The 10720-nt window shown below is 49.0% G+C and overlaps 1 protein-coding gene across 1 annotated transcript in view; it reads left to right on the top strand.

Annotated features, from left to right (window-relative positions):
* Positions 1 to 9962: 9962 nt before the first annotated feature.
* The window catches only part of ANK2 (ankyrin 2), a 338182-nt gene continuing 337424 nt past the window's right edge, over positions 9963 to 10720 (top strand). The window contains exon 1 of the mRNA XM_040699364.2: positions 9963 to 10282. Coding sequence (XP_040555298.1) covers positions 10211 to 10282 — 72 coding nt within the window. The 5' untranslated portion in view covers positions 9963 to 10210. The remainder of the gene's footprint in view (positions 10283 to 10720) is intronic.

Below are 10720 nucleotides of genomic sequence, written 5' to 3'. Positions count from 1 at the left end.
TAAATAATAAAACTGTTTAATGGTAAACACATCTCTCTAGGCCTCTGTTTAGTTGAAAAAATGCAGTAGAATGACTGTATGCTCTTCCATGTATTTTAAAATGGCCGGGGCTGTCTGAAGATCTGTCACTGAGGAGCCTGAAAAAAATTAACATGAGGTACATACTTAACAGGTCTCATAGTTGTGATTTTGAGAGAGGAAAGTAAAGGAAAGAACCAAACTCAGTTACATCTGGTAATTCTAGTTCCAGAAATAGTTCCTGATTGCAGACGGGTACTGAAGTTGCGTAGTTTACAAGGTAAGATGCTAATCTTAATGTGCTTGATTTCATTGTTAACTGGCAATAATTCTATATATGTGTGTGTGTGTGTGTCTATAAAAATAGTTAAACTTGTGTGGCTAAGTATATCTCTACAGTTCTCTCAATGATGAGATGTTCACACATTTGTTCATGAGATTTAGGGGATTTTGTTGCAGGGCAAAGAAACGAACACATTGGTTTGTAAAAGTGTGAATTTTCCTTTATAAATAGAGGGATGAGCAAGCTACTTGGAAACTAGAAGTACATTCCTAAAATACCACCAGCTTCTTGAAACAAACCTGGAGTGACACTCCAGGCTTTTTTGTCTATAGATTTTGATCGTAAAAATTGGTTAACATTTAAAAATTGAATGCTTTCTAGTCATTTGAGCAGTGTGACTATTTTAATGCCACATGTTAAGAAAAGTTTTGTTAGTTGGTGTTCTTTTGCTGCTGTACAGTCCTTAGGCTCTGGCACAGCCAGTGTGAGCGTCCATCCTTTACTCCCACCAGACACAGATTAGCATCTGAGCCGGCAGCAGACAGTATCCCTCTCCTCGGGCAGTAAGTGAATGGAGAGGATTACCACAAATCAATGGAGGGGAGTATAACAGTGATCAAACTAAAGATAGCAGGAATACAGAACAGAAAAAGTGTGAGATAAGGGACAAACTTTCCGGGGGGGGGGGGGGAAGCTTGCAAAGGGTTCTTAGAAATTGCACAAGGGCAATTCCTTCCAGAGGAATCTGGAGAAAAGGAGGGGGAAGACTAGATTCTAACAGAAATGCCAGTCTCTCATGTGTGGATTTCTGCAGTAACTACTCTGGGTAAAGTGTAATGGATTTCTCTATAATTGGAATTGAAATTCACATAAGCTGAAATTCATCCATGTTATAAATGATTCAAATAATAAATGATTCAGTCTTTTTATGGAGAGTGGAGCAGAGCTGCACAAGCAGAATTGTTGGGAGTTTTGCTGCTTTATTAATAATTCCTGATTCAAACGCACAGCAAGTGGTCCTTTTGTGCCTTTCCATGCTTATACAGGTGTAGTACTTACTGTGAGGCAGCAGGTTTTTTCTGCTTTTTCCAAACCAGTGTTGGAATCTTCAGCAGGGAAAGGAGGTGTTTCGTGGGTTTTCATTTTTCCTGAAGATGTTAACAGAGTAGCATTGTTGCCCCTTATTTTGGAAGTCAAACATGCAAGTATGTATATTTACCAAAAAAAAAAAAAAAGAGCCTAGGATTCTTAATTATGCCAGAATGGTTGATGTATTTTTTTTTTCTTTAACATGACAGTTAAAGTCTGCTGCTTCTATCCTTTCTCGTCAACATATGCTAAGCAAAGGAGTCCATCTGCTGAGTTTTACGATCCCCAGAGTGTTGCATCCCTCAAGTACTTCAGATTTGGCCATTACCAACAGAGGCTGCCTTCAGCATGGTCTGCAGTGTTTACCTACAGTGATTTGTGTTGTTGTTGTTGCTTATTTGTTTTGTTTGTTTGTTTTAATTACAATTAAGTGTTCTGTTCTACTCGTTTCTAGGTTCATCCATTATGGCCATTCTTAATTTATGGCTCTGATTTGTTTTTGCAGATTCCTGTCTGCGTGCAGTATTTGATGTCGAACTTGAAGAGCAATTCTGCATATACAATTCAATGTTCTGTTCTGCACATCTCGAGGTTCATCCTCTCCTTAGAACTTTCAGCAACCTTTATAACCATATACAGCACATCCTGATTCAAATATCAGGATGGTACTGCAGAATTACAGCAATTCCTAACCTATGGCTCTCATCTGTTTTTGCAGATTCCTGTCTGCTTGCAATATTCAGCATCAAACTTCAAGAGCATTATTGCACATAAATTTACCTTTAGCAAAGTCTGGAGTTGAATGTGTTTTTCCTCAGCCGGCATAGTGTTGAATCTGAAATGATTTTTAGCAGTGCTACAGTTTTTACCTCTCTTCCACTATTTGCAGATTGTGCATGGCAGCAACAGGGCTGTAATCCAACCAAAGGGAGGCCTTCGGAGCGAGAAACACAATTTGGGACTTCAATAAGAGGAGAGCTTTGCGGTGTTTGGTTTTTGAAGTAATATTAAGTGCTGTTAGGTCGTGGTCCATGATTTAGATGGTTTCTTTGAGGAATGTTGACAGTGTTCTCATCCAGCCTATCTAATCGTGAGTACTTCATAGGAAAAACTGTTTTGTTGCTTTATTTTTCCTACCCCCAGAAGGCTGCTTTTTCATTTCTTTTTTCCTCTTATGGAACATTTCCAGGTTTGAAAGTCGGCCTTGTGAATGTTGTCTTTCAGAAAGCATTGGGCTCTGTCATGCTGGGCTTTGCTCAGATGAGAGTTTGGGGTAAGAGATGAGGAAGGAGGAGGACAACTGGAACGTAGGTACAATGTTCTGGGTGTGATGGCAACACGGAGTGTGGGAGGAGTCAGATGGAAAGGATCCGCTAAGTGGCAGGCTGGCCCGTGAGATGGGGGGGATCGGGCAGGTGAGAAGGAGGGCGTGGGCCGCAGTTAATTTGAAAACCTTTGTTGAAGACATAAAAGCAGGGACATCTGTTACAAACGGGTATTTTGTTGCTTGCAGGAAAGGATCTTAAAAGGACAGACGCAAGCATGTCTGCTAACCTGGATTTAATCTGCTTTCGCAACTGTTCTTTTGGCTTTATAGTAGCACAAGCAGCCGAAGGTAAAAAGCTGTGTTGAACACATTTGTCACCAAAATGTTCACTGATACATTGTTTAAAATAACAAACACAAACAAAACAGTTGTGGAGGAGGGATGGTTTAAGCTGCGGTTATAACCTTAAATTTTAATCTCTCATCATCTAGATCTCCTGTTGGAGTCAGTGCTTTCCCAAAGGGATCCCATCTTCCTGTCATTCAGGCTTCCTCTGAGAGGCCCTGGCGTGCCCAACGTAAGTTTACTGTATGCTCTCAAGTTGATCCTGGCAGGTGCCAGCAGTGTGTGCTTGCAGAGCTGTCCTGCATCTGGGCAGATCCAGGTGCACACCTTCAGAGCAAGTTAGAAGTCACGCTCCCCTCTGTGGCTGACAGAAACGAATGCCTTTCCTAAGATCTGGCATTCAGTCACTTTATGTATGTGCAGAAAGACGGCAGCAATAGGACCTACTTGCTCTCGCCGCAGAGCCATTGCACGCCTCTCAGGGCAGCTCACAGTACCTTTATCTTCAAACACGTGTCCTCATAGCTTGTGGCTGCCTCCCACAAGCTGTGCACTCCAAATGCTGGAAGGAGGAACACAGTGGTGGTAAAACACCTGTGCTCAAAAGCAGCGGCCTAGTATTGAACAGCCAATGGACCTGCAACTCCCAGCAGCCCACTCCTAGCGGGGTGTCCCCTCACTCTGTTACACCTGTACTCTGTGCCCCTCTGGTCTGTATTATGAGATGCCAAAGTGCTCATCGAGGGTGTGGAAATCTGCGGTAGGAAAACTTCCTAAATTTTTATCTGCCACCTCTACTGATGTATTCCCAGTATTCCCAAAATTTACATCCTCTTTTGGTTTCCTTGCTTTTCCTTTATTTTTTTATTATTTTTCACCATCCAATTCTGATCGAGCATTTCCTGTTCTGTCTGCTTTTGTTTGGCATGTTATATCGGTATTCTGCACACTTTTTATTCTAAGATGTATGCAGTACTGTGCATTCTAGCTTAAATCAGACTTCAGGCCAGTCCTTGAAAGCAGGTAAATCAATTATCTTTTTTTGGAGAGGCTCTAAATCAAATTAGAAAATTATCCCCTGATGGATGTCGAAGGCATTTGCCTGTCTAGGCCCCCAGCACACAGGTCAGTGCTGTCATTGCTTACTTGTGGTACCATACTGTCTACTGATCTCAGACAGCATTAAGTCATGGGATACTGCATAATGCTGGAAAAAAAAATTAGATAAGGTATACTTGGGTGACTTTGAAATGTGACTGAGAGTGGGAGTAATGCAGTTATGTTGCCTCCGGGTCATAAAGTTTCTGTTGGTGGTTCTAAGGAAGTTGCTCAGCACCAGAAGTAGAATAGAATATTATACTTAGTGTTGGTTCTGCCTAAGTCATATCAGGTGGGGTTCTTTGAGGTGGAGCACTGTGTATTCCTGCCCGTGGTGGTCTGGGTGTGAGCGAGCTCTTTTCAGAGCAGTGGTATCAAAGCGTGAGATTCCCAATGTGTTTTATTCCTCCTGTAGGAAGTAGGCTAGAAACTTAGTCATGCAAGTACTGAGGAGTGTTTATTTTAAATGCAAGAAAAGAGCTGTTGTTTGGGGGCTTTTTGGTCTTTTTTTTTTTACTTCTATTTTCTAAAATGCCAGTAGGCATTTTGTCTCTAAGAGCGGCATTAGGGAAATGCCTGGGCAAACATACTTGATTAATTTTACAAGGGCAAAGAACTGCTTGCTGCTTTTCATTGTGTTCTGAACAGGCAGTGCCTGTTTCTTTGGCAGCACAACTGGCCAGGAGCCTGTCCCCTCTGCCTCTGCAGCCCCTCCTGCCCGCTCTGACCCTGCTGCTTGTCAACTGAAGGACTCCAAGGACCCAGGTTAGAAGAAAAATCCCCTCTGTGAGGGAGCCAGAATGTGCAACTGGGCTAATAATGGTGCGAAATATTAAACTGACTTAGAAACAGCATGTGAACACACCTCAAATGTGACTGATGTACCCAGAGTTAGCAAACAGTACCAGGCATGCAGGGGCAGCGCTGCAAACAAGTACTGCTGCAGATCTGCAAGAAATGGCTGGAAGCCACTGTGCCCACTGTGCAATGTCGATGGCCAGAGACTGGCTGAGCCACATAATCAAACTAATTACACAATCTGCGAATTGCAGCTCCAGCAGTGACCCTCTGAGGACAAAGAGGGAAGTGTCAGTGGGCTGCGGAGCTGCGGTCCTTGGGCTGGCTGGGCACTGCAGTGCTTCATGCATCCCTTGGCTTGGAGCTCCTCATGCCAAAGGGCTGAGAACTCTTTGGGCACCGGCAGCCCATGGTTTCTGCTAGCGGGTGAGCAGAGCCTGGCAGCTCCTCTGCTGCTGCATCCCTGGGCCGGGAGCAGTGCTGGCGGCACACTTAGCATGCATGTCTGCTACCCTAGTCATCTCAATTACTGCAAAAATGAGAGAACGAAGGCAGGAGAATATGTGAGAGCTTTGGTTGCTGTTGCCAAGGCAACTAACTTTAAGCCAGATAAGCACATGCTCATCACTGCTGCCATTTTATTGCCTGCTGGCATTTTGAATGGAAGAAAACAAACGCAGAAAGGTAGTGAGAGATGGGAAGGGATGAACCACCCATGGCATTTGAAAGCAAACAGCTGTGCAGGCAGGAGAGCTGTGCTGCAGTGGCAGAGTACTTCAGCCCGTCACTGCTCCTGGTGCACACACCTGTTGCTGGTAGCTGGCTGCCAGTAGTGCTGTGCTGCTCCAAAAAGTGTAATCAGAGTGCACGGCCCTAGTCTGTGCAAAAGGGAAGACCCGGAATAAAGTGAGAGATAAGAGGAGTCTGATGCTTAAAGCAGTCCAGCATCTCCCCTGCTTCTTTGCATCTCTTGTAGGGCTGAGGCTGGCCTTGGTGCTGCAAGAGGAGGGTGCTGTGTTCTAAATGAACAGGTTTTGTGGACTTCCATGCCCAACCATGGGGCAACCCATCCCTGTGCAGATCTCATGGAGAACTGTGGCCAGCAGAGGGTGAAACTGCTTCATGCTGTCTCACTTTGTAGGCACAGGCAAAGTTTGGGGCAGCCCAGTGCTGAGTGCATTTGGCTGTGCTGATCACCCATGGGATGCTACAGACATCCTATTGAGAAAACAAAGTCCCTTCTGTGAAAGCTCTCTTCACCACCAGGTACTCACCTCTCTGAGCACTGGCACTGTGCATGTTACTGAGGATGATTGTTCTTGGGAAGAATCCAGTCCACAGTTACACGGGAACAGTGATGGAAAAGCATGTGGTGGTTCATGGGATGCAGGTGACACAGCTGCTTCTTGTTGCGAGAAGCGAAAGCATGACAAACATGGAAGTTGGTGACTTACCCCTAGTTCCCTTGGAGGGAGCATGGTGTTCAACTCTCCCACCCTCTGAATAATGCACGGAGCTGCCTTCATAGTACACTTTTCTGCCCTTTGCACTTTATGAAGTTTTTCCCTTTGTTTTGTTCTCCTTTTTTTTTTTTTTTTTTTCTGCCATGGCTGCTATTTGCTTTCTTTTCTCTTACCTGCTGCAGGCTCAAATGTCTTTTGTTGGGAAGTGTGGCTTCTGGTACCCAAGTGCTTTGTGCAGTGTCTGCTAGCTGTTCCTTACCAGGTGTGGTGAGAAGACCTCCTGCAGGTGCAAACACAAGCTGTGATCAGCTGGTGCCTCAGCTCGGTGTGACCTGATGGCTTGGTGCAGGAGCTGGCACTGCTTCCTGGTGTTACCCAGACTCACATTAACTAAAAGGCCTCATTTTAAAAACAAAACGGTAAGTTTAGGTTGGATATCAGAAAACACTTCTTTACAGAAAGGGTTGTTAAGCCCTGGAATAGGCTCCCCAGGGAGGTGGTTGAGTCACCATCCTCGGATGTGTTTAAAAACCATTTGGATGTGGTGCTCAAAGATATGATTTAGCGGAGGGTTGTTAGAGTTAGGGTAGTATGGTTAGGTTGTGGTTGGACTCGATGATTTTTAAGGTCTTTTCCAACCTGAGCAATTCTATGATTCTATGACCAAGCAGTCATTTCAGTCAAAATTTTTGTTCTTGGGTCTGATTTTTAACATGCAGTGTTTAAAAATGCCTTTTCACACTGACGGTACCTTTTTGCTGTTTTGAAGATTATCACAAAAAGCTGACAGAAAAACAGAAATGGAGGTGCAGCTTCTTAGGCATATCTCCTGCACAGCACCAAAACCAAGAGGAGGAAGGGGGCTGACACTAGGACAGAACAAGAGCACTTCAATACCAAAAGACAAGGCCTATCGAGATGCAATGCAAAGCCATGCGATGTCAGGGAGTTTGAGGCCCATTAAGCCCATCTGAAGGAGTCCTGCTACAAGGAAGAGAGGGTGAGCCCAGCTGTTCCCAGACTGAACGAAATAGGGGACACAGGAAACAAGTGGCCGCGCCGCTCCCTGCAGCAGTGTGCAGGGCACTGGGCAATCTCATCTCTGCCTGGCACTGGTGTGAAAGCAGAACATCCTTACATCTGCTGTGGCATTGCTCCCCTAGCATTAGGCTGAGAACGGTGATGTCAAGCTCATCTTCCACCCAGCTGCTGTGCCTTGGTGCTGAAGCACTGCCACCCCAGAACACTTCCCTTGAGCAATCCTGGGGGGCTTTGAGGAGCAGAGGCAGCTCAGCAGGCAGCGGTAGGGTCACTATGGCCTGATGCTGGCTATGTTTCAGCAAAAAAAAAAATTGCTTACATGAATCTCACAGTCTGTTCACCCGAAAAAGAAGTGGAGTGTAAAACTGCTGCCCAAGTGAAAAAGTCTGCAAAAGGGCAAAGCTGTGTTTAATAGGGGATTTTAACCCCCAGACACAGCAGAGAGTGCATTAAATGGTAGAAATAAGGCTAACAGTCTGCTGTCAGGCTGTGGATTTAATCCAGTACCTGCAGATTTCAATAAGGAACTAGACAATATTAGAGACAGTAACAAAGCATAGAGACAATGTAACAGAGGACACGAGGGCAGATTGGAAATAGAGATGTCCTAGCCACAAAGCTCAATCCTTTGAGCAGAAAAGGCTTCTTTTCATCAAGGTCTCACTGGCACTGCGTGCTGGGATAAAATGGGCTGTTCTCTGAAGCTGGGCATGCAAACTGGTGGCTTGTAAACTTTGGCAGTGATATTCAAAGATGCTTGAAAAGTCATAACACCCAATTAAATAGGAAGTAGTCACGCAGATCCCTCAGGCGCTCTTGAAAATTGCAACTGCTCTTTGCATCGCATGTGATTTCTGGCAGGCTCTGCTGGGCTTTGCTCTTTCCTCCCACAGCATCCCTTTAGCTGCAGCGGGCGCCAGGAGCTGGGCCTCCCTGCACAGCCTTGGTGGGGAAGAGGACCGTATGTCCCTGTGCAGGCCAACAACGCTGGATTTTCCCAGCAGTGCTGCTTCCCCTGCTCCAAGGCACTAGGTTGCCATCACTGGTGTCCTTGGGGGTTTTTCTGAGTCTGCAAAATCTGACAGCCTCTTCTCTGTTTCTCTCACTCTCCACTTGCCCGCAACATGCCCATGCTTACTGCTGACCCCTTGTTTCCCACTGCATAGCTCAAACTTCTAACTAATCTTCCTTAGAACCTCTGCTTTGCTGAGACCTTCAAGCTTTGGTCAGCATGAAAAGCAGCTCCTCTTCCCTGCAGCTGTATCTGCCCTAAGCCTGGTGCTCCTCTAAGTCTGAACTTGCTTGGTGTAGGTTTGCACAGATCCAAAAAGGACCTGCCACATCCCTTAAATCAGAAATAACAGCTGAGTTCTGGAGATGAGTGTGTGTAACTGCCTGCCTGCCCTGAGATACTTTAGGTGGCTTTCTGACACACACCCACCCTGCAGCTCTACCTGCTTTAGGAACTGCTGAGGTAAATTGTCCTCCCAGAAAGTCCTGGTTTTACAGTCCTAAAATACCAAAAAAATGTGGGTGACGGGACAACACCTTCCCCTTGATGCTCCACAGAGGTGAAGGCCAGCAGGCTTTCAGCAGCTTAAAACGGAATGCACATTTCTGCATGTTCAGCCTGCAGAGGGTGATGGCTGCCACCTGTAAATCACAGAATATCATAGAATCATAGAATGGCTTCAGCCTGGTCCTGAACACCCCTGGGGATGGTGCAGCCATAGCCTCTCTGGGCAGCTGTGCCAGGACCTCACCACCCTCTGAGTAGTAGACTTTTTCCTAACATTTAACCTAAATCTCCCTTCTTTTCATTTAAAGTCATTCCCCCTGGTCCTATCACTATAAAACTGTGTTAAAAGCTGCTCTCTCTCTTGCTTGTAAACTCCCTTCAAGTACTGGAAGGCCGCAATGATATCTGCCCACTGCTTCTCCAGGCTGAACAAGCCCAACTCTCTCAACCTTTCTTCGTAGGAGAGGTGTCATCTGTACCCACTCCACCAGCTCCATCCTTCCTGTACAGGGTGCCCAGGCCTGGACACAGTACTCCAGATGTGGCCTCACGAGGGCAGAGCAGAAGGGACGATCCCATCCCTTCCCTGCTGCCACCCCTCTGTTGATGCAGCCCAGAATGCTGTTGGCTTTCTGGGATTCGTGAGGACTCTGCTAGAGCAGGTCTAGCTTTTCATCCACAGGGATCCCCACATCCTTCTCTGCAGAGCTGCTCACAGAGACTTCTCCCAGACTGTACTCCCATCTGAGAAGCAGCAGCATAGTCTGAGACCCGAATACACATCTTTATTCACCCACGTTAGGGCCGAGAGCTGAACTGGGAGCTCGACCTGCGCTGTGTGGCAATGCGAAACGTTCGGACACAACGCGCCCATGTCTGTGGGCACGGCAGAGGCTGCGGGGCGCGCGAGGGGCAGCGGTGCGTGTGTGCCGCGCGGGGTGCGAGGCGGCTCCTCCCGCCCGCGCGTCTCGGAGCTGTCCATGATCTCATCGGCGGCCCGGCCTCCTCCGCCGCCTCCTCCTCTTTCTCCTCCTCCTCCGCACCCGCCGCCGGCTGCGGGCACCCCGCCGCGCCGCCCGGCACCCCGCTCCCCTCGCGCCTACCCGCCCGCACCCACCCGCCCGCGCGGGGGCCGGGCACCGTCCCGGGAGGGTCACCCCGCTCGCCCCGCGCAGGGGCCGGGCAGGCGGCGGGCCGGGAGCCCCGGCATGGTGTCGGCCACGGGGCGCCGCCGCCCGCGGGGCTGAGGAGAGGCGGGCGCCGGCGGGAAGGAGCCGCGGGGCGAGAAGATGGCCGCCCCCGCGCCCCCCGCGCCGGGAGGCGGGACCTCGCCCCCCGCCGGCCCGCCGCGCCTTCGCCAGGTGGGTGCCCGGCGACGCGAGCGTCCGTGCCCCCCTTCCCCCACCCCGGGGCTCGGCGCCCCGCGCGGGGCCGCGCCTGCGCGGGCGGCAGGTGCGGAGGGGCCGCGCGTGGCGGGTAGCGGCCTCCCGGAGGGGAGTAACGGCCTCCCCGGGTGCGTGGGAGCGGGCGCTGCGGGCGGGCGGCGCCGTCGGTTACGGGCTGAGCGTGCTCCTCCCTCCCCTGCCGCCCCTCGGCCAGGTTCTTTCGGACAGGTGCGCACCCACGCGTGCGTGAGCTACCGCGGCGCCGAGGCTGAGCGCCCCGGCCGGGCAGCGCCCGGCGGGACCTCCACCACGGCGGCCCCGTTGGCGTAATGCAGCAGCGCTCGGCTCGCGCTCCGCGCCGTCCGTGCCGCATGCACCGCGCTGCCCGCGCCGCCCCGTGCTCACAGCGCGCGT

Source organism: Gallus gallus, chromosome 4 (genome assembly GCF_016699485.2).
Source record: "Gallus gallus isolate bGalGal1 chromosome 4, bGalGal1.mat.broiler.GRCg7b, whole genome shotgun sequence".
NCBI lineage: Eukaryota > Metazoa > Chordata > Aves > Galliformes > Phasianidae > Gallus > Gallus gallus.
This window is presented reverse-complemented; position numbering and strand designations above follow the sequence as displayed.